The 26981-nt window shown below is 36.4% G+C and overlaps 2 protein-coding genes across 17 annotated transcripts in view; both read left to right on the forward strand.

Moving 5' to 3' along the window:
* jakmip3 (Janus kinase and microtubule interacting protein 3) overlaps window positions 1-10372 on the forward strand; it is a 49609-nt gene extending 39237 nt beyond the window's left edge. For 6 of the 15 annotated variants that reach the window (XM_051913798.1, XM_051913799.1, XM_051913800.1 and 3 more), the window contains 14 exons: window positions 1470-1586; window positions 1660-1788; window positions 2106-2189; window positions 3246-3308; window positions 4861-4959; window positions 5198-5296; window positions 6600-6659; window positions 6772-6837; window positions 6956-7024; window positions 7865-7942; window positions 8117-8323; window positions 8636-8701; window positions 8889-8954; window positions 9850-10372. In XM_051913798.1, coding sequence (XP_051769758.1) covers window positions 1470-1586; window positions 1660-1788; window positions 2106-2189; window positions 3246-3308; window positions 4861-4959; window positions 5198-5296; window positions 6600-6659; window positions 6772-6837; window positions 6956-7024; window positions 7865-7942; window positions 8117-8323; window positions 8636-8701; window positions 8889-8954; window positions 9850-10005 — 1359 coding nt within the window. In that variant the 3' untranslated portion in view covers window positions 10006-10372. Of the gene's footprint in view, window positions 1-1469; window positions 1587-1659; window positions 1789-2105; window positions 2190-3245; window positions 3309-4860; window positions 4960-5197; window positions 5297-6599; window positions 6660-6771; window positions 6838-6955; window positions 7025-7864; window positions 7943-8116; window positions 8324-8635; window positions 8702-8857; window positions 8955-9849 lie in introns of all 15 variants that reach the window. The other 9 variants (XM_051913801.1, XM_051913814.1, XM_051913808.1 and 6 more) reach the window with 3 other exon arrangements.
* A 2526-nt stretch (window positions 10373-12898) lies between these two features.
* Window positions 12899-26646, forward strand: dpysl4 (dihydropyrimidinase like 4). 2 transcript variants are annotated; one of them, XM_051913815.1, is made up of 14 exons: window positions 12899-13713; window positions 17999-18087; window positions 18796-18980; window positions 21273-21437; window positions 21592-21653; window positions 21780-21860; window positions 22009-22077; window positions 22911-23031; window positions 23129-23285; window positions 23488-23629; window positions 23711-23881; window positions 24078-24257; window positions 24401-24572; window positions 25515-26646. In XM_051913815.1, exons 1-14 carry the CDS (start codon window positions 13354-13356, stop codon window positions 25604-25606), a joined length of 2046 nt encoding a protein of 681 aa, XP_051769775.1. In that variant the 5' UTR covers window positions 12899-13353; the 3' UTR covers window positions 25607-26646. The 2 variants fall into 2 exon arrangements, with proteins under 2 accessions (XP_051769775.1, XP_051769776.1); XM_051913816.1 differs by lacking the exon at window positions 12899-13713 and adding an exon at window positions 14647-14924.
* The last annotated feature ends 335 nt before the right edge of the window (window positions 26647-26981 follow it).

Raw genomic sequence — 26981 nt, forward strand, 5'->3', positions numbered from 1 at the left:
ATATTATTCTTGGTTATGCATTTATTTGTATAACCATAGTTTGTATAAATTATTTACTTTTTAATATTATTTTATTTTTTTATTTGTTTACATTTCAGTTATTTTTGATAGTGATGTACTTTTAATTATGCCTTTATTTTTATAATAATATTTTATGTATAAAATGTTTACTTAAAATATTATAATTTTATGTTTTACTGATTGTTTTCATTTAATTATGCATTGATTATGCACTTATTTTATATTAATATAAATGATTTACTTTATACACAATGATGTCATTTTATTGATTTAGCACCACTGCATTGATTAAGGCTGGTGTTGTTTGAATTATGACTCTTTTAAAATATATTAATAAGCAAAAATTAACAAACATTTTGTCTGACATTTTTGGGTGGGTCTCAAAAACTATTTATTTAGAGGAAATATTTATTTAGATTATAATTTGTATAAATGTAACTGTGTGTGTGTGTGTGTGTGTATATATATATATATATATATATATATACAGTACTGTGCCAAAGCCTTAGGCACTTCAGTATTTTCACCCCCCAAAAATGTTTTTAAGCCAGTTATTTATATATTTTGCTGTAGTGTGTCAGTAGGAAATATCAGTTCACATTTCTAAACATTCATTTTGTCATTAATTGTAATAATCTAGTGAGATTTTTGTATGCACAAGGAGTCTGACAACAGCTGGTGCTCCACACGGAGATCTGATCTCACCATCATCAAATCCGTCTGTGTTTACATGAAGAAACAGATGAAACTGAGACAAACTAAATCCAGAAGAACTGTGGCCGTGTCTCCAAGATGCTTGAAGAAACCGACCTGCAAAGATACAGCACTGTGAGAAGTTTTAGGCACTTGTGTAAAAATGCTGTAAAGTGAGGATGCTTTCAAAAATACTGTCATAAATAGATTTTATTTATCGATTAAGTTCTATTAACTAAATAAAATCAATATTTGGTGAGTGTGACCACCCTTTGCATTTAAAACAGCTTTTGTCCAGGTACACTTTACACAGGTAGCTTTGCACGTCGGTTTCTTCAAGCGTCTTGGAGGCATGGCCACAGTTCTTCTGGATTTAGTTTGTCTCAGTTTCATCTCTTTCTTCATCATCACAGACGGATTTGATAATGGTGAGATCAGATCTCCATGTGGAGCAAACCGGCTGTTGTCAAACTCCTTGTGTATTCAAAAATCTCACTGGATTATTACAATTAATGGCAAAATGAATGTTTAGAAATGTGAACTGATATTTCCTACTGACACACTACAGCAAAAGATATAAATAACTGGCTTAAAACCCTTTTTGGGGGGTGAAAATACTAACATGCCTAAGACTTTTGCACAGTACTGTATATATATATAGTATATACTGTATACTGTTGTTCCTTTTTTTTTTGCTTCTGTATATTCTATACATGCTATATATATAAAAATCCTCTCTCACTCTCTCTCCGTAGCCGGTGGTGGAGACATTTTTTGGCTATGATGAGGAAGGCTCTATAGACTCGGATGGCTCCTCCATTTCCTACCACACAGACCGAACGCCCTGCACACCAGATGATGACCTTGAAGAGGTGTGTGTTCTGTGTATTTGTGTGTACGTGTCTGTAAACTATACCCACAAACTTGTCATCTTCCTGTGCTTAGGGAATGCTGAAGGAGGAGACCGAGCTGCGATTCTGTCAACTGACGATGGAGTATCAGGCTCTTCAGCGCGCTTACGCTCTCCTGCAGGAGCAGGTGGGAGGAACGTTTGATGCAGAGAAAGAGGTCAAGGTAAATCATTTAAACATCTCAGCCGTAAAATATGTATATATTCACTCTCTTAACAACAACATCTCAGCTCTTAAAAAGATGGTTGAATAGTTCATCATATGAACATGATTCTTTTTGCAGTATTACATAATGTCATAATAAAGCATGATGCAATATAGTGTCTAGCTTTGAAAGCTATTTTGACCACGATGAGCGACAGTCACTAGGCCAAATATGTAAAAAAAAAAAAAACTATTTATGACAACGACCGATTCAGTCTTACCTTACAGTCGATCTTACCTTCACATCATGTCTCTGTTTTTTGTTTTCTGTTTTAGACTCGAGAGCAGCTTCAGTCCGAACTGATTCGGTACCAGACCAGAATAGCAGATCTGGAGTGTGTTCTGAGTCATCAGGGACAGGTAAAACACCAGCACTGCCAACTGAATCCATGTTGGTACTCCAACATGTCATTTAGCACAGTTGTATTTGTACATTTCCACTCATAGACTGTAAAAAAAGATGGACGACGCATTGCCAATTCCTTCCACTGTAGAAAAATGAAGTCAAAATATCCCAGAAACAGTCTTTGCCGATGACATCATTTGGAGCCTGAGTGATCCTGAATCATGGTGGAATCATGGTACAAATTTCCCGCCCATACTATTGCTCCCACAGACTCAATCGCAAGCACGGCTGTCAATCATCAAATAACTAACTAAAACCAAACTCATAGGAAAAATGAACACTTGAACATACATCAGTGTGATAAGAGCTACCTAAAATGACAGAAACCATCTTCAGAAAAAAATTATTTGAAGTGTATTTGGATTTTTTTTTAGTTTATTGGTTTGCTTGCGTCCTATTTGATTACATGGAGAGGGCGGGGTTTATGACCTATACTGCAGGTCGAAATGTTTTGGCTTCACTTTTCAGGATTTGTGCAGCACATTTGGTTCTTCTAAAGATTGTGATATAACAGTTTAAACACTAGTTGGAGATGATCCCGTTTGGCTGCATATGGAAACATAGTAGTTACATCAAAGAATATAATACAAAACTTTTGCAGTGGAACGTTTGGTGTTTCTATCAGAGATGATAAATATGTCTTCGGTGACCTTCCAGCGGTCTTTGACGTTAAACTCCCTGCTTAGATTTTTAATATTTTTTTCCACCTGAGGGCCTCTTATAATGCAAGTCAAAGGGTTTTGTGGCAACACACACACACACACACACACATGATGGCGACCTAAAAGTATTCCCTAAGTGTAGAGAATGTGAAAGCTGATTAGAGAGCTGCTGGTCATACATCAGTCTGGGCTGTGAGTGTTACACGCTTGGCTGAAATTGCTCTGGGATCAGAGATGCCACTGAAGGAGAATGATTCTGGGAGAGAGTTTGAGATGACTTTACACGATAAGATCTGCTAACATCAGTTTATTCAAATAATTTGCATTCAAATTATGTGCGTTTTTCAGGACATGAAGTGGATTGAGGAGAAACAAGCTTTGTACAAACGCAACCAAGAGCTTGTAGAAAAGGTGGGTGCAGTTTTTGTTCATCGAAAGATGAACATTACAAGCAGAGCATGTTTTCAATTGACCGTTCGCAAAGACCCGCCCCCTTTATTTACTGTTGCTATGTCTGACAAGCCACGCCACACATCATGTTCTCACGCATTGAAAAATACGTCACGGAGCAAAGAGGACACTGAAAAAGCGTCGACATACAAGACGGAGCAGGTTACTTTTGATATGAAAAATTTCAAATTTTTTAATTTTTAAAGAAATGTAAACAATAGATATCGTTTTGTGGCTCTTTAATGTGTTGTGACAGATCGCTAGCGCCTCAGTTCAAGCACCTTGTGAACCAATCACAAATTTTTTATATTTTTAGCATCAAATAAACATGAATGAACATCAGAATGAATGTTGTTTCAACCGCGGAAAGACGTCAGTACACACCATTTTTCAAGTTTAACTCCACCTACGTTAATCTTCTATCTCCCCTGACTGCTTTGTTGGACAAAACGGCAGATTTTGTGTTGTGATTGGTTAGATCGCCTGTCAATCAAACTCCCGGCAAAGGGTCAATTGCAGTAAATCTCATTGGTCATTTGTTTAAACTGTTTCTATTAATAACACCGTTTAAAAGGACAGTTCATCCAAAAATGAACATTTGATTTACTCACACTCGTGCCGTTCTAATCAAGTATAAATTTCTTTCTTCTGTGGAACACAAAAGAAAATATTTTGAAGAAAGTTGGAAACCAAGCAGTTTTGGTTTCCAAAAAAAAGTAAAATAACTGTTTGATTACCAACATTCTTCAAAATATCTTCTTTTGTGTTCCACAGAAGAAAGAAATCTATACAAGGTTCTGCACAGGCTGATAGGTCCTTAATTCAGTCTGCTTGCAATCACATCGTTCTCTGTAGGGAAGCTGATTGGTTCCCACTGTATCAGTAGCCAATGAGCTTGCTGCTCAACTTTCAAATACTTGGTCAGCGTTTGCTGCAGCAGTTTGCAGCACGCTTTCAGAAACCCTCCACTTCCCCCAGCTCCACCTGTATAGATCTGCTACGGGTTATTCATGTATGCTATATTGTACAGCAGCAGTATGTCTTACTTTCTCACGGCAGTGTGTTTGTGTATTGGCAATTGCAAGTCCCATACTGCAGCAGCAATAAGAGCAGCAGCGTAGCAGATCTATTCCGCCAAGATCAAACATATTAACCTTGTCATATCCAGTACCATGCCAAACACTCCAAGAGCTGTCATGACAGAAATACAGTTTTGGAATGATATGAGGGTGAATACATTTTTCTGTGGAATATCCCTTTAGGTTTTTAAAGTTTGACCTGTATGACTTTGGAAAACTTGGTTTAAAGACAAAAAACTGCTTCTTTGTTCAAGTTTCAAAGCCAAACAGCCACTGAATTATAGGAATGACCCAAAAATGACCCTCTTTCAGTAGTTCAATAGTGGTGTTAATTAATTTCTTGAAGCCGCTTTCAGACTCTGAATGCAGCTCATTTGTTATCTCCCAGTTTTTCTTCTTTTTTTTAACCAACATTGTATGTTTTTGGTTCCCAGATTAAAAATATGGAGATGGATGAGACACGACTGAAAAATGAAATTCAGGATGCAAAAGACCAAAACGAACTCTTAGAGTTCAGAATACTTGAGCTTGAAGTGAGTCTGACTGAAGATCTTTCTACTCCAAAATCTGTCATGTGTATTTCAGACACAGATTTAACAGACTGTATTACAAAAACCTTCTTTCTTAATTCTTGAATTCAGATTTGAAAATGTTCTATTTTCTAATTAAAATGACTATGGTTGCCATAGGATTCTGAGTTAATGCAGCTCCAGGAACAGAACCGTAGATCATGTGTGAGAATAATAATGATGCTCTTTTTTTTCTCTCCAGGAAAGGGAAAGAAGATCTCCAGCCATAAACTTCCAGACCATTCATTTTGCTGAGGGCATGAGTCCCCTACAAATCTACTGTGAGGCCGAGGGTGTTACTGTGAGTTACCCTGAACAATATGCCTCATGTCTCTATAGAGAGACCGGGGCTAGTTGTCACATCGGAGTAACTACTGTAAAAGGTTTTAATAATGAATTATCAGGTTGGGGCAAGTTGTCACAGTGGAGGAAGATTTGAAGTTTTTTTAATACAATAACAACAATATTTATACATTCATAAATTTTTTGTTGATTTTAATATTGTTACCTTATTAAAGTATTACTTATTCATAATTTTTACTCATTAAACCTTTTAAAAATATATATATTTTTATGCTATACTGCATAGAACACAGATACACAACACAATGCAGATATGTTGTGCCTTTTTACTTCATACAGTATTTTATATTTCAGAAAAAAAAACAATTATTTTTAAATAAACAATAGGTTCCCATTGTGACAACTTACATATAGTGTGACAACACTATTGTGATATCATGATATTCTTTAAGTTAACAATTATCTGGAAAAAACAGACACTAAAGAAACCATTCAAAAGTGCCACAGATAACAACAAGTTTCTTCAAATTTTGAAGAAAGTTGGAAACCAAGCAGGTTTGGTTTCCAAAAAAAGTAAAATAACTGTTTGATTACCAACATTCTTCAAAATATCTTCTTTTGTGTTCCACAGAAGAAAGAAATCTATACAAGGTTCTGCACAGGCTGATAGGTCCTTAATTCAGTCTGCTTGATTCAGGAAGCTGATTGGTTCCCACTATATCAGTAGCCAATGAGCTTGCTGCTCAACTTTCAAATACTTGGTCAGCGTTTGCTGCAGCAGTTTGCAGCACGCTTTCAGAAACCCTCCACCTCCCCCAGCTCCACCTGTATAGATCTGCTACAGGTTATTCATGTATGCTATATTGTACAGCAGCAGTATGTCTTACTTTCTCATGGCAGTGTGTTTGTGTATTGGCAATTGCAAGTCCCATACTGCAGCAGCAATAAGAGCAGCAGCATAGCAGATCTATTCCGCCAAGATCAAACATATTAACCTTGTCATATCCAGTACCATGCCAAACACTCCAAGAGCTGTCATGACAGAAATACAGTTTTGGAATGATATGAGGGTGAATACATTTTTCTGTGGAATATCCCTTTAACAACAAGGTTATTGTTGATGTTTATAGCACACATCAGCTGAGAAATCATTTTGGACAGTTTTCAGTTTAGTTTTTCAGGTGGAACTGATATCAGACCAAAACAGACTATCAGTGATCCAGATCAGATCTAATCTGCTGATGTCTGGTGGAGGATTCATCGCTTAATATCTCTCAATTAAAGTCTTTTTCACACTACAGGACATTGCGATCACAGAGCTGATGAAGAAGCTCGATATTCTGGGGGATAACGCCGTAAGTGTATGTTGATTTCATATGTAAATGTGCGTGTTTACACATGCCTGGGTGTGTCTGGACTACATGCGCATTTCTGTCACTGATGTCTCGTCTTTTCATTGGATGACGCGCACAGAACCTGACCAATGAGGAGCAGGTGGTGGTTATTCATGCCAGAACGGTATTAACTTTAGCAGAGAAGGTATGATCCATATGTCTTCTTCAAAATTATTTTATTTCTTGTGAATTTCTTGCATGCTGTTCTACTGATCATTTCATGAATGCCAGTGTTTGTCTTTTGACATCTCTGTTGTGTCCAGTGGTTAGAGCAAATCGAAGTCACCAAATCAGCATTACAGCAGAAAATGTTGGACATTGAAAGTGAAAAGGTAAATGCATCCAAATTCATTAAACACTTTCATTTCTATAAGTTCCTCTTATTTCGTCACCAAAAAACAAAACAAAAAAACAACAACTTCGTAACACTTTATTTTATGGTCCAATTCTCACTATTAACTAGTTGCTTATTAGCATGCATATTACTAGGATATTGGCTGTTTATTAGCACTTATAAAGCACATATTAATGCTTTATTCTGCATGACCATATTCTACATCTCTTAATCCAACCAATACATAGCTTAACAACTACCTTACTTACTATTAATAAGTAGTATTGAGGCAAAAGTCATAATTAATAATTAGTTAATAGTGAGAAATAGACCCTAATCTAAAGTGTGAGTGGAAAACTATATATATTATTTAAAAATAAAATATAATTTTTATAATTAAGAAAATTAAGCCTATTTTTTGTGACATTTTTATAATTAAGCACATTTCCCCCCCAAATTCCAAACATTTTACTGTTTATTTTATTGATGTTTCTCATTAGATTCTCACTGCATGTATAAATACTTTAGTTTTTATTACTTATATACAGTACAGTGTATATATATATATATATATATATATATATATATATATATATATATATAATATTTTTTTTATTTATTTGCAGTAAAGATCATTTAAATTTTCATTTTTTTTAAATGCAAAATATAATTTTTAATGTATTTATAATATGTATTTTTAAAATGTATTTCCCCCTGTTGATTTTGGGTGAATATGAGTCCCAGACAAGTGCTTTATAATCTTCATCAGATTTACTCACTAACAGGATGACTTTTGTTAATGCAGAGTTTTATATCAAAATGATTATTTCCTCCGAAGGAGCTCTTCAGCAAACAGAAAGGATATTTAGACGAGGAATTAGACTACAGAAAGCAGTCTTTGGATCAAGCACATAAGGTAAGAACTGTGCATTATGTTTTCGAGATCACACATAGCCAATAATCCATATGGTTTACTCTTGATCACTGCAGAGGAGTGTTAGTCTATTACGAGATGCAGTTCTGTCTTCCTGTGCCCCCTGGTGGTGAATGCTGGTCATCTGTGGCCCACACCCCTCTGTGTTTCTCTCAGCGTATCCTCGAGTTGGAGGCGATGCTGTTTGACGCGTTGCAGCGGGAAGAGACGGGTGGTAAGGTGTCCGAGATGCTGACGGAGCAGGACCGTGATTCGCTGCGCGAAGCTGTCGATCAGTGGAAGAGGCAGGTCTTGAGTGAATTACGAGAGCGAGATGCGCAGATACTCAGAGAGAGGATGGAACTGCTACAACATGCTCAAGCGGTACCTGTCTGTGTACATCCATAAATTAAAAGTGGAAGAGATCATGCTTTATTTCTAAAATAATCTATTGGTACATCTGGATAATGTACATTTTAAATGTATATTTGCTCTTTTGACCAGTAAATAAAAACACTTTTAAAACCACAGAAAACACCCAGGCTGCATAGTAACACCTTAGAAACCATTCACAACACCCTGGCATCATGACAAGGACTTCTGCATAGGCAAACACCCACATTTTCTGCAGTAAATGTGAAGCTTCAGTATTTAGTGTTGCCTATTTGTTAGCTACCAATTTTCCTGTCTCAACAGAGGATAAAAGAGCTGGAAGAGTGGATAGAGACACAGAAACGACAGATAAAGGAATTAGAAGAAAAGGTAATCATATAGACCACGCATCTATTACTTTCTTTCAAGGTCAGCACCAACACCTTTTCCAATAATATTTTTGTCTCAGTCTAAAGGTAATGTTTATTCTCTCCTCTTTGTTCTGTTGTGTTGTTTTTTGTCTTTTGTTTTTGTTCCCATGTTCAGTTTTTATTTTTATTTTTATTTTTTTCTTTAGCCTTCATTCTTTGGTCGTAGCTCTTCCAGGCAGCAGGAAACGATGTCATCAGATCAGTGGACCCTGGTAATACATGACAGCTTCATACACAACACTAGATAACAGGAATTGCAACAGAATATGTTTTATATTCTATATGGGCCATTCAGAGTTGGAAAATAAATTGGTCTATTTCCACAAATTTTGTATGTATGCAAATTGTATAATATCCAAGGTACACATTTCTAGGAACTGTGCAGTTAATTCTCATATTGTGTTTTCAGAAAGTTTTGGAATATTTTTCATTTCCCCAAATTTGTCACTACTGAAATAATAATATATAATTTATTAATTTATAAGAAGGGTTATATTGACCTATTAAGATTTTGTTAACATCTACATTGTAAATATATTTTTTTTGCTATTTTATTAAAATGTTTTCACAGGTAAATCAATAACAATTACAATTTTAAAAATATTTCAAGTGTAATTTATGAGATTTGTTTTTTGAATCCAGTCTTTCTTTGTAAAAGGCGTAAAGTTAATCATACTGATTTCAAAGTTAAGGATTCATTAGTTTGAACATACATTGAACCAAACACTATAATAATATCTTAGTTGATAATTCAATATACTTTATTTTTGACAAAACATCCCATGTTTCGGTCGTGACTCCATTGATGGACAGATGAATGAAGATAATTGGATGGATGGATGGATGGATGGACTGATGGACATGGAGGGAGAGATGGATGGACGGACGGACGGACTGATGGATGGATGGATGGACGGACTGATGGACATGGAGGGAGGGATGGATGGATGGATGGATGAACTGGACAGACTGATGGATAGATGGATGGATGGATGGAAGGATGGACAGACTAATGTATGGACTGATGGATGGATGGATGGAGGGATGTTCAGATGGATGGATGTCACTAGGTTGTAACTGTAAATGTTGTTTTTCTTGATATCACAGGCCTCACTCAAGTGTTCTTCTGATCAGAGCAGGAGTGACACACGTGCCATCAGGGGTCCCAGCGATCTCCTCTGTGCTGATACGAGACTTCAAACTGTTCACATCAACTCTGGAACATGGAAATGGAATATGGTGCTGTCTATCTTGTGGACTTAAAACTATTTTTATCCTCCTGACCTTTTGAACTATGCTTTGTGTGACCTTTTTGCGTGTGGAATTTAAGGACTCTTAAATTGAAACGCTCTCTCCTTTCCCTGCTAAGCAGGTGGTGCTGGAGGCTGCTTCCCTTTGGAAGCCTGATGGAATGAGAGATGTTACGTTAAAACCCTTCCTCCCACTGTTTATCCTCACTCTGCTTTGGTTCCCGGTGGCACGTCTGGTGTTTGCGTGGTGGCACTAGCCCCCCCTCTTGTGCATTGTTAGAAATGGAGCTGAAAGTTTAATCCTGGAATTAAAATTATGTTTGTTTTTTTAACGTAAAGGAGCAGTGTTTCAAATAAATTTCTCAGAGGAAGACAGAAAATCTTTCTGCATCTTTTTCTGTTCATTGAAAATAAAGTGCCGCAGTGGATTCTGAGGTAAATAAGTGCCTGAGAACAGCTTCAAACTCAAGGTAAGCTTGATTTGCACATATACTGTACTTTTGATTATGGTTCACTTTAGGTCCATGTATGATTTTCTTATAATGTGCGTGTAAGGGTGATTGTAAAGTGAACCAGGTACACTTTTTCACATTTACATAATTCCAAAAAAATTGCAAATAGGACACTTATTATAGTCTATGGAGATGCCAGAATGAGAATTATATAAAAATAATATTGGTATATTATTTTGTAACTAGTAGTATTATTATATATTTTACTATACTTTTATAGTATACTTCTGTCAAATACAGACAGTAATTCAAAGTAATTAGTGGTTGGGGGAATATAAATATATAGAAATGCAGAGGCTAAATATTTTTTAATAATACTCGAAAATAGCATGTATTTTTATTGTTTAATAACACGCTGATTCATTACGCTCCGAATCTTACTGAAGCAGTGTTTTGAAATCGGCCATCACTATATAAGTCGTTATTTTGGGTTTTTTTGGCGCATCAAAAATATTCTCGTCGCTTTATAATATTAATATTGAACCACTGTACTCGCATAAACTGATTTAAATATGTTTTTAGTACCTTTATGGATCTTGAGAGAGGAAATGTCATTGCTCCCTATGTAGGATTTAAACAAAAATATCTTAATTTGTGTACTGAAGATGAACGAAGGTCTTACGGGTGTAAAACGGCACGAGGGTGAGTAATTAATGACAGAATTTTCATTTTTGGGTGAACTAACCCTTTAAAATGATTACTAATGAAGATTTTCTCTGCATTTTTAAAGCAATAGTGAGGTCTAGTACACACTTGATCAACTGAGTTTGTTGCTTTAGAAACTAAACTAATAGACTTTAGAAACTAATTCAGTGTTTTATGAACCTGCCATGTTGCTGAGCTCATATACTTTTCTGTCTGCTAAAATTCAGCTCTGGTGTGGACGAGAGAGATAGTGGTAAAATCTAGGTTTTCCGCCTCAGGCTGGTTCTTCCATCTCACTCTGTTACATCTGCGACTTAAGAAATGCCACTGCCTTACAATCAAAGAGAAACCCAGAAAGCGGAATGCTCCGGAATATGGGCTGTGGCTCACAGATACCCAGGAGTCCTTTGTGTTTTCAGAAATAAGGAAATGAGAAGTAGATGTCTTTTACTATCATGGCCTTTGAAGCTCCTGCTAAACTCCTTAACTAGAAAACATGCAGGAAAAAAAAAAAACATTTTTGCTACATGATGTGAATTTAGAAAGAGTTTTGATATGGAAATCATGTTTAGTTTATTCACACATGCACTTTCCTACTAAAATTCATGATTGTGTCTGTGACTGTCGATTCATTTATAGTTTTCATAATTGAGATATTACACAGTATGACAATATATTTTATGGATCCATTTAGATTCCACATGTGCATGTAAAAAGGTCTGAATAGAGGTGAATCATGTATCTGTTAGATTAGATGAAATGCAAACCCTCTTTCCTCAGGCTATTCTTAGACTTCAGCTATTGTGCTTTTATATGACCCATTCTGTCTGTAAAGTGTTTTAACGCATTCACTCCCAGAGGCGTTCAGCATATGGGCCAGGATTCCTTGTCCTTTGGGAACATCTTCAACCCTCCAGATGGACTTTCCCAGATCTCCACATGCACAGATGAGACCAGACACACTGTGAACGACATCTGCATGCACTTGGTAGATTTAGCATCTGTCTGTTTAACATGAATTGCAACACATTTTCCTAATGCAACACATGAGCTGATAAATCACTGATGGAGGATCAGAATGGATAAATAACTCATTATTAAAACTTACTTTTGAAGCCGTTGCTTTTACATAAAAATAGTACAAGTTCGTTGTTAATTCATGTTAACTAACATGTTAATGACAAGAGTGTCCTGTAGTGTGATCTAAAACAAACATTTTTCTAACTCATATTTTTGTATCACTATATATGCTGTTTTTTTATGACCTCATATTAATTCATATTTCTACAAATGCTAAAATAATCAAGATTTAAAAAAAAAATTGTACTGCAAAACTCCAGCCGATTTTGTGATAGATAGATAGATGGATGGATGGATGGATGGATAGGTAGATGATAGAGGGGGATGGATAGATGATTGATAGATAGATAGATAGATAGATAGATAGATAGATAGATAGATAGATAGATAGATAGATAGAGGGGGATAGATGATTGAAAGATGGATTGATGGATAGATAGGTAATGGATAGATGGATGGATGGATAGGTAGATGATGGATGGATAGATAGATAGATAGATAGATAGATAGATAGATAGATAGATAGAGGGGGATAGATGATTGAAAGATGGATTGATGGATAGATAGGTAATGGATAGATAGATAGATGGATGGATGGATAGGTAGATGATAGATAGATAGATAGATAGAGGGGATAGATGATTGAAAGATGGATAGATAGATAGATAGATAGATAGATAGATAGATAGATAGAAGGGGACTAAAAGATGGATAGATAGCAATTTTAGCATTTCAAATATACATTTTCCCATATTCATATGAGTTTTACCCGTGAAACTTGATATTGACTTTTGATTTCCACTCGTTTGCAGGAGAGGAATATTGTTCTTACTCTTCTCACACTCTTTTGTGAATGAGATTATCTAAAGAGTCAGATTCAGAAGCAGGACTTTGTATTGATTCTCTCTAACTGGACTGTTTGTAACACAATCGATTTACCTTAATCTCGAGGGAGCGCTCGTGTCTGTCCTGATCCAGTGACTGGAGGATTTCAGCACCACGCCTCTCTGGACAGCTCCTATAACAGCACCTGCGCGGATGACAGTCGCTCTCTCAGCCTCTGACACTCATGGAACACTAGTCCAAAGATTCTTCTAACAAGCTTCCCACTTCTTCTGTGAGCCATGACTGAGAGAAGACTCCTTCCACCGGATGATGACCAGGGTTCCCTGTTGTCCAGACTGGGCACCGACAGCCCTAAACCCCGGGTGAAGTTCGGGGGGATGTTCTGTAACATCGAAGGAGCTTATGAGAATAAAACCCTGAATTTTGAGTCGTACAGCCCCAGTTCTGCCAGGAGAAACCCCCGGGGACGAGTGGACGATCAGAGGGACAATTTCAGCGACACGTCGAGCGTGAGTGATTTCACCAGCGTGAGTCAAACACCTCCGAACCGAACACAGCCCACCCCGTCCTGCAGTTCACAGGGTCAGACCCTCGTTTACCCCACCGGACCCAGTCGCGTGCATAACGGGCGACGAGAGGTAATCACATATACTTCAACTGTCTCTGTTAATGTGTAGATCATGAAGCTCTCACTGCAGTTTTATATTAAATTGGTAGCCATTTAATTCAAGTTTACATCATGTTTGTCTCAAAGCTTTTTATATTTAAAAGTATATTTTATAAAAAAGTATATATATATTTTTTTTTATAAAAGTATAAGTCATATTTAGTACATAATGCACTAATAAGATAATAATATAGGCTAATATAAATCAGACTCACTCAGATGCTTGGTTATATAATATATATAGTCATGTCAAATTAAAAAAATGTACTTTTTAAAAAATAGTGTCTACTAGTTATTTTAACCATTCGGCTTGCTTTCAAAACAGCATGGATGATTATGAACTGTTTTAATTTATTTGAAATATTTTTTTTCTTTTTTTTTTTACTATGTTTTTATTGCTTTTTTGGAAGGTTAACAGGTAACAGAAGTACAACATTACATTAATAAGACAGGGTTACAGATTTCTACAGGCACGTTTTGACCATGAAATAAAAAACACAAAATGGTTGTCTATTCATATTGAGACTGAAATATTTTATTTCTAATGCAGTGGACAGATACATCACTGGGCAAAATTATATATATTTAAATGTTGTCTTTGTGATGTAATTTGTGCATCAACGAGTTAAATTTACCCTAATACTTTACCATAGTTGAACGATTTTCTGAGATTGCGACCAAGAATAAAACATCACACTTTTAAAACTTATTTATTAATTTATCATTTTTAAATACATGCATTTGAGTCTTTGACCTGTCCAAAGAGTAACACACACTTTCTTACTACTTTCTTATTAAACGAGTTCATTTGTGAAAGTCCGAAATATTTTGTTTTTATTATTTTAAGAACTGTGCATGTTCACTGGCCACTGAAGGTTCCGCCTCGCCCCTGAGTGTGCAGGATGAGGTGTGAATAGTAAAGCAGCAGATGGTGAGCAGACACAGACAGAGGGTGGGGGGTCTGGAGGGCTTTTGTCTACTGTGACTATTGAACCCCGGTAATCTTAAACTAAATTACACCCCGAATACTGACATCCGTCCTCGCGCCCAGTCGCTGCGCATTATTCTGACGTGAGCACAGATTCGATCATCATCACCATCGCTCGCGTCCTCGAGAATCAAAGCCGCTCCCAGACCGGTGCCATGTCTTTCCAAGGCAAGAAGAACAACCCTCGCGTGACGGTAAGAAATGTTAGCGATTAAAACCCGAGGCCACCGGTGAATGTTTGCTGGCTGCATAACGGAGAAATAGTGATGATGAGGAGGAGGATGATGGTGGTTTTATTGTGCAGTCATGGGTGAGCCGCCGCCGGCAACAACCTGCTGTCCTCGAAACACTGCTCGGGAAGCCGGTAAACATTTAAGAGCTGCACTAATGCTTTTAATGATGTGACAAATGCACTGTAGATGAAAACGCTGTGCGGGGGTCTGTGGTTCAGTGTTTAAGCTGCCATGGCGGATGCTAATTCCGGTTTCTCATGTCCATTGTGTCTTTCATTCATTCATGTCGGCTCATATCGGTACCGGTTGTTATGACTTCTTCGTGAATAGAAAATACGCATTTTTGGCTTTATATGTTCAGTAATACAACCGCTGCTCCATTTCCGCACGTTGCGCAAAATGTCAGAATTACACGCACGTCGCGAGCGTTCAGATCTCTTCTCGCTGGCCTGTAGACGTGTGAATGGGGGCCCTGCCCATGAGCCCTGGCCCCTGGAAGCATTATGGAAAGCATTTTTTGGTGAATTTAAAACCTGTTTTACAGTTCTAACAATTATATGTCATTATGTCAATGTAACGACTGTATATATCATTATATGTCAGTGTATCTCAGTTGACATGTTAATATGCTTGTTGCAGTAAAATATGCTTATAATACAGACAGCACAATGAAAGGCCACATAATGATTTCTAAATTGGCCTCTCCAGCAAATTGTAGTCAATAATTACATTAAGACTTCACGCACAAAATACAAAAACACACTTTACATTAAAAGTAACAGTTCAGAATACTGTATTATAAGATCTTTTTTATTTTTTTTTGAAACAAAAAAAAAAAAAAAAAAAATCTAAACAAATGTAATTTCATTAACTCATTGCTTTTTAAATATTTTGCCATGAATGTATACATATTGCCTTGTTAAACATAAAATATTCTCAGTAAATAAGGTTTATTTATTTATTTTTACAGCTTTTTTTTTTTTTTTTTTTTACATTATTTTACAGTGAAATTACATGTATTGTCATAAAATGTGATTAAAGTAACAGGTTTTCATTGTACACTCTAAAAAATGCTAGGTTAAAAACAACCCAAGTTGGGTTGAAAATGGACAAACCCAGCAAATGGGTTGTTTTAACCCAGTGGTTGGGTCAAATGTTTGCCCAACCTCCTGGGTAGTTTTATTTAACTCAACTATTGTTTAAAAATCACTGTATAGCTTGCTTAAAATGAACCCAAAATATGCTGGAAATTAACTTGTATTAATATGTTTAATAAATGAACATTTATTAACAAGTTTAATGAAAATAATTCAACAATACATTTATTAAATTGCTTATTAATAAATGTTCACCTTTTGATTATTGTTGTTGCCTAGTAATTATGTCTGATGTTTAATTTTCAACCTATTTTGTGTTCATTTTAAGCCAGCCATATAGTAATTTTTAAACAATAGTTGGGTTAATAAAACTACCCAGCAGTCAAACATTTAACCCAACCGCTGGGCCAAAACAACCCAATTGATGGGTTTATCCATTTTCAGCCCAACTTGGGTTGTTTCTAAACCAGCATTCTTTTTTTTTTTTATAACATTACAGTCAGTATGGTGTACTTTTTGCTTTTCTTTTTTTAGGAGGAAAATTACAAAGGGGCCAGGTACCCTATCATAGTTATTTTTTATATATAAAAAAATTTGCTTTATTGTTTATATGTTCTTGACCATGTCTGGTTCCATTAACAAAAGTAATGTTCTATTATAGTGCATTTTTTACCAAATATAATGGCTTTATATACAATAAAAGGGTTAATAAGCAAGGATTCATCTATGTGCACTGCAGAAGCGAGAAAACCCGGGAAAGAGCGCTGTTAACTCTGCCAAACTGGATCCAATTCCATTCCGCACAATTTGGCATTGCAGCCTGACCGCTAGAGTCCCCTGTCTGACCCACATTAAAGGCAGTGAAACATGTTTACTCAGCATGACTTTTGAAAACATCTGCATTTGTTTTTTTGTTTTAAATGTTGCAAATAACTGAGAATAACTGCATATTCATTCATCCTATAATTCATTACTAAAAGCCCTGTATATTCAATACTGTAGTGTAACATGAAGGGTCGTCCTGGTGGTGCACACTACATCCTAGACCCCTTGCTGTCTGTCTCGTCTCTCCTCAAGCAACGTTGTGGCCCAGAATCGGAAATACTCGGCAGGGATTTTGGCAGTGCCAATGATGGGCCGCCCATGAAGTGTCACATTGCATTAAAGTGAAGCTCTGTGGGTTGCACCCTGTCTGTTTAGAGTTAGGTTTCTGCCATGAGTTGAGGTTGGCATTGTCTAACAGCGCCGCGAATGATGTTTCATGCCTGGGTGCCCTAACAAGCCCAGTTGCCTGGCATAGTTCCATGGCAGGGGTGAGTGAGCAGGCGTTGCTTCATCTGAATGCGGTGGTCTCCTGTAACTGGGCTTATGATTTGGACTCATCAGAAATGGTCCAAAAAGAAAAGTGTCAGTACCATTCCTCGCTATGCATTCATGCAAAACTACAGCAGTCATGCATGAATAATGAAGTAAACAGAAAAGTGTTGTTACAGATGAATGGAGTTGCCGGTTATCTTTCTTTTGTATTCTCTACCTCTGTCTGGGTTTTTCAGTGATATAATCTCTCTGATTAGCTCCTTAAAGAGCGCTGCATAGGAGGATTTGCATGCATTAAACTGCTCTTTGTGCTCTAGTGCTTTGAAATCACTGTAAATCTACAACCAAAGCTCTCTGGAACTGGGTCAGCACAGTTTCAGTGAAATTCAAGTTAAATATAATGATGCTTTTGGTATCTTGACACTGAACTTCCATCACTAATTCTTGGTGTCTAATGTCAAACCTGTTAAAAAGTAAAATGTTAAATGTCCATATGCAAATGGATTTAGTCTCAATTATTTTATGTTCCATGGAAGGATGAGTAAATGATGTCGAAATGTTAATCTGTGGTGGCACCCACTTTAAATTCAGTCATGTTTTATGTCTTCTTTTTCTCCACAGAGTGATAAACTCATCATTAAAGGTGGAAAAATCGTAAATGATGACCAGTCATTTTATGCTGATGTTTACATTGAAGATGGAACCATTAAGTAAGATTTCATTATTTTTAAAATCTGAATATAGTATATTGCATATACTTACACTGCTATTCAAAAGTTTGATTTTTTTAATGTTTTTGTTTTTTTAAAAGATGTCTCTTATGCTCACCAAAGCTGTGTTTATTTGATTTTAAAAAACAGTAATATTGTGAAATATTATTACAATTTAAAATAACTGTTTTCTATTTGAATATATTTTAAAATGTAATTTATTCCTGTGATGCAAAGCTGAAATACAAAAGCTTTCTATTTCAAATAAATCCTGTTTTTGAGCTTTCTATTCAAAAATTGAACACAACTGTTTTCAACATTGATAATAATCAGAAATGTTTCTTGAGCGGCAAATCAGCATATTAATGATTTCTGAAGGATCATGTGACACTGAAGACTGGAGTAATGATGCTGAAAATTCAGCTTTGATCACAGGAATAAATTACATTTTATAATATATTTAAATAGAAAACAGTTATTTTCTAATAATATTTCACAACATTACTGTTTTTTTTTAATCAAATAAATGCAGCCTTGGTGAACATAAGAGAGTTCCCACCGATCCCAAACTTTTGAACAGCAGTGTATATTTGATTGCATTATAATATATTTTACATTCAGTTCATTTAGCAGATGCTTTTATCTGAAGCCACTTACAAATGAGGAACATCACAAGAAATGTTTATTTTTTATTATTCTGACTGACAGGCAGATTGGCGAGAACCTCATCGTACCTTCTGGTGTGAAGACAGTGGATGCCTATGGGCACATTGTGATCCCAGGAGGCATCGATGTTAACACCTGCCTCCAGGCCCCTCACCTGGGCATGACCCCGGCAGACGACTTCTATCATGGCACCAGTGCTGCTCTGGCAGGAGGAACCACCATGATCAGTATGTCATTACATCAACATCTTAAATGTACAGAGAAGATGACAGCAGAAGACTTACAGTAGTTATCAGATCATTAAACTCAGAGTGGAAACAGTAAGCCATTACTGAGTACAGAAGGGAGGGTCTCTGGTAAAAAAGAAGTGTGTGTGTGTGTGTTGTACAGTATTAGGGCGTAAGAGCTTGTCGAGTCTCATAAAATCATATAAATTGGGGTCACAGCGCTGTCACTGTCTGTTCTCTTCTCTTCTGCTAAACTTTCCTTAGACAAGCCACTGTACTGTTATTTAGGACAGAGAAATATCTCCTTTACAGCATTTGCATTGTTTATTTGAATTGTATTTAAAGGGATAGTTCACCATAAGTTGAAAATTCTGTCATCACTCATGACCCTCATGTCGTCCCAAACCATTCATCTTCGAAACACAACTGAAGATATTTTTAATGCAATCTAAGAGATTTTTTTTCTCTTCATTGAAAGTCTATTCACCCAAACCTCTGCTTTAAAACAACCATTGTAAAATAAATTAATAATCATAAAATAAATGAATACAAATAATCCATGTAGTTATAAGCAGCTCATAAAATTGGCATGCATAATTCTATTTTTGCTGTATTATAGCATCTCAGACTGCTGTCATTGCTTAAAATATTGTCAACTACCCATTTATGACCACAAGCATTTAAAGGATCATGACATGGATTTTTTTTATTACTTTAATATGCTCCTTGATGCTCACTTATAATGTTAATAAAGTTTTTGCACAAAATATATACGATTATTTTCAACCCTCATTTCTCTGTCTAAAATGATCTGTTTTTAGGACGTGGCTTCTTTAAGGCTTATCATTGCAACATCATTGCATAGGAAACAGTATCAACGGCCACTTGTTATTGCACATGAGTAGGTGTTTTGACAAAAATATCCATATTAAAACATAAAATAATTTACTTGTGGTTTATGATGCAGCTGCTGTCAGATCCAATACAGTTGCTGCTTCATCTTTCAACAAAAGTTTCTTTGTGAACTTCATTACACTGTGCCTCATTTACAATACAATCTGCAGCCAAATGCTCCGAACAAACATATAATCCTCCGACGAGATCCATAAACCATTCACTTGTTCCTGATGCTGGTATCCTTCTGAAGTCTCTACAGAAATGAGCTGTTTAAACAGGACGCGTCAAATCAAACGTTCCTTTACTCTTCCATTTGTCCTGTTGTCGACAGACTCAAATGCGTGGAGTACATCAGAAACTGAACACGCATCTTTATACTGTATCCAGTGTAGACAGCATCAGTGATTATAATGGGTTGTATTTGCTTTTGACGTGACGCGACTCTCACATCCGGTGTAGGCAAGTGTGTCAGCCGTTAAGTGACTGAACACCGGTGGGCGGGGCCTATAATGCGATGATGTATAACTATTTGTCGATGTCTTGCTCTGGAGGCAGTCATATGCAGATGTATTTGCCTGTGTGACGTCACAAATCCCACAATATCCAAACGAGACGTTTTTGGCGTCAACTTCACGTTATTTCTCTTAGTAGGATGAAACAGTGATTAAATTATATATAGAAAGCGATCAAAGAACGCTCCCTTTACAGTCGCTGGAGCTGTCAATCAAACAGCGCAACTTTATCAGTGACTGAGTTCTGGACTTGCGCCAAAACTCCCGTTTTATTCAACGAATCTCTTACATCACGTTTGCACTTTTAATTATGATTAGCATTCATTAGTGTGCAGAAATTGAGTTGCAATGACGAGATCACTGCTTTCATGCGCTCAACAACATATCTGTGATCGGCTACAATGTTCATCACTGCAACCTTTCTAAATATAATGCCATAGATTTAAGTGTAGTGCTATAATCAACATGTCACAATTAGTTAACCTTGAGAGCTGTAATAGTAAAAACGTGCTAAAGTGTTCGAGAGAGTAATACTTATCTATTTCATATTGCAATGATGTTAGCCAATCACAGCAGTGGGTGTTTACACTGAAGTCTCACTGCAGACACGCCCCTTAAAACAGAACGTTCAGATCAGAGGGCTAAAATCAGGGTAGGAAAAATGCCTTTTATTTCTAAATTATGATCATTTTTTGATGTAAAAAGCATACTATCATTATAAGTGCACCCCAGGAAACATTATAAAACAATAAAACAACGCAGTTCATGACCCCTTTAAAAAAAAAAAAAACAAGGATTGTCCATGTTGATTTCATGGTGACTTTAACACAGGAGTCTATGTTTTTCATCAGTATGCTCTGCTCGTCTTGCTCACTTCCTTTAGTTGACCATGTTGTGCCTGAACCGGGTTCTAGTTTACTGGCAGCGTATGACCAGTGGAGGGATATGGCAGAGAAGAGGTCGTGCTGCGATTACTCTCTGCACATCGACATCACTCGCTGGCATGATGGTCTGTTTGAGGAGCTGGAGTCTCTGGTCAAAGATAAAGGTGATGTGAGATTTCAGGTGTGACTTTGATATTTTTGCTTTCTGAGTTATTAGGCTTATTTTTTGATTGTTTTACACAAATAAAAACACATTTAGCATTCGGCTCTAGAAAGATATATTACATTATAAAAACACAACTCTGTTTTTCATTTTAGGGGTCAACTCATTCCTAATCTTCATGGCTTATAAGGACAAGTATCAGAGCTCTGATACGCAGGTTTGTCGGTCATGTGACCTCCTTTCTGAATTTATAATCCAACTCTATAAACCAAGTCTTGCTGACCCAAACTTTTGAACAGCAATGTATGTTTTTAGATCCTATTTCCACTCTCTGTGTCTGTAGATCTATGAGATGTTTAGTGCCATGAGAGAACTGGGGGCCATTGCACAGGTTCATGCTGAAAACGGTGACATCATTGATGAGGTAACTACCATTAATTACCATTAATCTAGATGTCTTCGATTGTTAATGCATTTCAATAATGTCTTTTATAAAATATACCAGTTTCTTTCCGTCCAGCCGTATTTTCCTCCATACTTAGATGCATTGTTGGTTTTGTTTATAATCGCAGGAACAGAAGAAGCTTTTGGATATGGGAATCACTGGCCCAGAGGGACACGTACTGAGCCACCCAGAGGAGGTTAGTCTTAGTCACCATGAAATCAAAATTGACAATTGTTTTTATAATATTGCGGTATTATAAATGATTTATCTGTGAACATTGTTATGTTTTCAAAGTTCATGTAAATCTTTCTTCAAAATAATTTCCCCTCCCTGTTGCAGCGACATCTCTTCTCTTCTCTGACATGTTTACTGGCGCGAGGGCGGGACAACCTGTCACTCACATGAGATTGACCAATAGCAAACCACAACCATCTATCCATCCAATCATTTCCCGATGGACAAAATCAAGTCCTGCCCTAAATTTGTTCTTGTCCGAGAAGCTGTTTCACTCTGATATACTCGGATATAAAAGTGTACCATCAGAATGATTTTGAAACAAATTTCAAGGTTAAAAAAAAGTATATACAGTTGTTTTAAAGTCAGCATGAAATGGAAGTTGAGTATTTTTCCTCCCTATTGTGATACATATCCAAGTGAAATGGCTTTTTGAACAAGAAAAATATGTAGGGTGGGACTTGATGTTGTCCATGGGGAATTGATTGGATGGTTAGATGGTTGTGGTTTGCTATTGGTTTGATCTCATGTGAGTGACAGGTTGCCCCGCCCTCATAAACACATCATCAGAGAAGAGATGTTGCTGCAAGAGGGAGGGGAAGTTATTATTAGAGATTATGAGGGCACATGAATTAAAAAAAAGAAGAAGATGTGCACAAATAAGTCATTTATAATAAATACTGCAATATTCCATAAAAAAAAAAAAAAAAAAAAGAATTGTCAATTTTGATTTTGTGTTGACTTTAATTCTTAATCTGCTCTACTATCTGCATTACTAATACTGTTGTTCTGCAGGTGGAGACCGAGGCTGTGTATCGAGCCATCACCATTGCCAAACAGGCCAACTGCCCTCTCTACATCACCAAGGTGATGAGCAAACCTGCTGCTGATGTCATCGCCAAGGCTAGGAAAAAGGGTACGACTGTTGATAGAGCTGCTCTAAAACACTAACGGAAACACAAAGAAAACCATGAGAAGAGGCAGTAAATAACTGTGCTCTGATTCATTTTCAGGCATGGTCATCTATGGGGAACCAATAGCAGCCAGCCTTGGCACAGACGGATCGCACTACTGGAGCAAAAACTGGGCCAAAGCTGCTGCATTTGTCATGTCTCCTCCTCTCAGCCCGGACACGAGCACTCCGGATTACCTCAATTCACTGCTGTCCTGGTGAGCAGCAGAAATCATGCCAAATATCAGCCAGTGGAGCTGTTCAGTAACATTTTCAGCAAGATAGTGTTTCCATTCAATGTGTCCATCAGTAGGGCTTGATGATATACATGTGTGATCCTTCATTATCTATCTATCTATCTATATTACATTACATTCGATTTTTTTAAATTTGACAATTGCAATTCCTGAACTGTTTCAGTGGAGATCTTCAGGTCACAGGCAGTGCTCACTGCACCTTCACAACGGCACAGAAAGCTGTTGGAAAAGACGACTTCACCCTCATCCCAGAGGGGACCAACGGCATCGAGGAGCGTATGAGCATCGTTTGGGACAAAGCTGTGGTAGGTCTTCCTCATGTTTCGGATAAATAAAACATATTATATACTCCAACACTACAAACAATGATGTTTTTTGTCACATAGGCCACAGGTAAAATGGACGAGAATGATTTTGTTGCAGTAACAAGCACAAACGCTGCAAAAATCTTCAACCTGTATCCTCGGAAAGGCCGGATCGCTGTTGGATCTGACGCCGACATTGTAATCTGGAACACCAAGGAGACGAAAACTTTCTCTGCCAAATCTCACAACCTGGTATGAAAACTGAAAATAAAAACACAGTTAACAATGTTATTATTTATCCAACATAATTGTACTTTTTCAGCTATTGATTTAGAGTGGGAATTGTTCTACAGTACAATTCTGTCTGAACTGAAGAGAATTCTGTTAAACCCTTGGACGTGAAATATAAACTCGTCTGTCCGTATTCTGAACTGTGTGTCTGCCGCAGACAGTGGAGGTGAATATCTTTGAGGGAATGGAGTGCCGAGGCTTTCCTGTAGTGGTCATCAGTCAGGGCAGGATCGTTCTCGAGGACGGGAAACTCAATGTGACAGAAGGTTCAGGCCGCTTCATCGCTAGAAAAGCCTATCCCGACTATGTCTACAAGAGAATCAAGGCTCGAGGCAGGGTAAGAATGTCTGTGTGTGATTATAAATACTGACTCACTCATCCCAGGGGTCGAATAACAGATTTAACACCCTCACAGACTTTTAAAGTTAAAAAAGACTCACTTTAAGGGTCACTTTCATAATCAAATCTTTTGTTTTGCAGATGGCTGATGCCCGTGGTGTTCCTAGAGGAAACTATGATGGCCCTGTCCATGATGTCATCAGTATGACTAAATCTGTACCACCCACTCCCACCACTAGGGGGCCCTCATGTCCAGGAAAGACTCCACTGGGACCGGCCAGAAATTTGCACCAATCTGGATTCACTTTATCTGGTAAGCACATTTGTTGTTGGTTATATTGATTATATTAATAATTTATTCACTTTTTAAATTTTTTGTTTATAGTGTAGTATTAACTAATCATATATATATATATATATATATATATATATATTCATTACAGTATTATCTAATTGTACTACTGTTCAAAAATTATATGTACAGTACCATTCAAAAGTTTTGGTTCAATTTATTTTTTTTTACAATGATGCAATGATGCATTAAATTGATCAAGAGTGACAGTAAAGATCTCATCACAAATATATATATATATATATATATAACAAAACAGTTATTTGAAATTTTAATAATATTTCACAATATTACTGTTTTTACTTTTTTCTAATAAATGCAGTCTTGCCGAGCAAAAAGATTTCATGTTTCAAAAACATGAAAAAACAATTTAGTTTTCTTATGATCTCAGCATAACTTTTTTAATGTAAATTAATTTTTGATATATATATATATCAAAAATTAATATATATATGTAATATATATATATATATATATTACATATATATTAATTTTTGATATATATATATATATATATATATCAAAAATTATATATATATATATATATATATATATATATATATATGTGTGTTTGTGTACAGTGTGTGTGTTTGTGTGTGTATATATATGTATATATTTTAATATAATGATTCATCTTGGACCTTGGTTTGGTTCATGGCGTTGAACCTTTTATTGAAGATTTTTTAAAAAGTCTTTATGTAAAAAAAAAGATTGAAAAAATACTCCCAGAACAAACGCTGCTGAAAAAAACCCTCTATGTATAATATGAGTCTCTGTGACCTAAATCAAGTGGACATCATTTGGAGCTCATGCAGACGTGCTTTCATTAGCCATTTCTGTGCATTGCATCAGAACTAAAACAAATACAGCAATAACTTTCAACCTTCTTTTTTTTACTCAAAGGCACTCAAATGGATGACCACATCCCCCGGCGTACGGCGCAGAGGATCGTAGCGCCTCCTGGAGGCCGTTCCAATATCACATCCCTCTCATGAACCTCGTCCACCAGGGGATCCAACAACAACAGTTCCGCCTCCTTCGGCTTCCAGTTTTATATTACCTGTCTCATGCAAATACTTAATCCAATAATCCATACACTCGCCATGACCCAATAGGCTATGCAGCAACTCAATATAGCTTACCATGAATTCATATTCACTATGTAATCTGCCTCCTCCTTTTCTGGTCAGACTCACTCATAATGTAGCATGCTCCTCGATCAGAGTCACCCAGAATCCATTCTGCTTTAGCGTAGCATTGATGGCGTAAAGACGGCTAGTGATTGTTGTGTGTTTGTGAACCACTGAATGGATCTCATTCTAGTGCTGCCTTTGAACCAGTGCTTTCCTCCTGCGACGAGACGTTTAAAGGGCAAGTGTTTTCTGCACCAGTACTTGCAAAAATGACATACTTCACCTTTAAGAGGCTGTGCTCTGTCATTGTGCTTTAAAAAAGAAATCAAGAACTACCTACTGATGGTCTTAATGCTAAGATATTAAAAAAAGAAACCGTTATCGTTAGGTTTGTCAATGTCGTATCTGAGAATAGAGCAAAAAATGGATTGTAGACTTCTGCTTCTAACTGCCTTTACGATTTACAGTTAGTTTTGAAAAGTAAGGTGTCATCGAGCTGAGACTCATCACACGGATACAGCAATCGATGCATTTTTTTGTATGTTTCTAAGACATTTGGTGCTCTCAATCTATAAATCAAACACATGCCAATGTGTTACTGTGAGGAACAGTCACTTTTTGAACCCAGATGAAAGTTTTTAATTCTTTTGAGTTTTATATTCCTGTAATGCAACAAGTCTTTTGTAGTCTTAACCAGTATTTGCTGGAATACTCCATGTTAGATGTACTGTAATTTTGGTGAGATATTTCAGAGCTGAAGGTGAAGGTCAGTGAAGCTGAGAGAACACGATCAGTGGATTGTCTTTTCTACCTTCTTGTGTTCATTCTGTAAATATATATTTTTTGTTTTTCATTTTTGTGCATGGTTTGCATGTCCTCAATAAAACAATGGCTATAGAAAATTGCATTTTGTGATCATTTCACAACAGTGCTTCTGTAATTTTGTTTCAAAGTATGGTTTAATCATCATGGGCACATTCCAGGTTTGGCAATTTAATTCCATGTTTATATTAAGGTCAGTAAGATTGTTTTTTAAAAGATATTAATACTTTTATTCAGCAAACAAAATGCATTACATTGATCAAGTGACTAAAGATCTTTGTTAATATTTATAGATTCTTTGCAATCCCCAAAAATAAATAGTTTTAAAATATAATAAAATAGAAGTTATTTTTAAATTGTAATATTTCACAATATTACTGTTTTTACTGTATTCTATGGTAAACTTCTATAAAAG

This window comes from Ctenopharyngodon idella, chromosome 12 (genome assembly GCF_019924925.1).
Source record: "Ctenopharyngodon idella isolate HZGC_01 chromosome 12, HZGC01, whole genome shotgun sequence".
Taxonomy (NCBI): domain Eukaryota; kingdom Metazoa; phylum Chordata; class Actinopteri; order Cypriniformes; family Xenocyprididae; genus Ctenopharyngodon; species Ctenopharyngodon idella.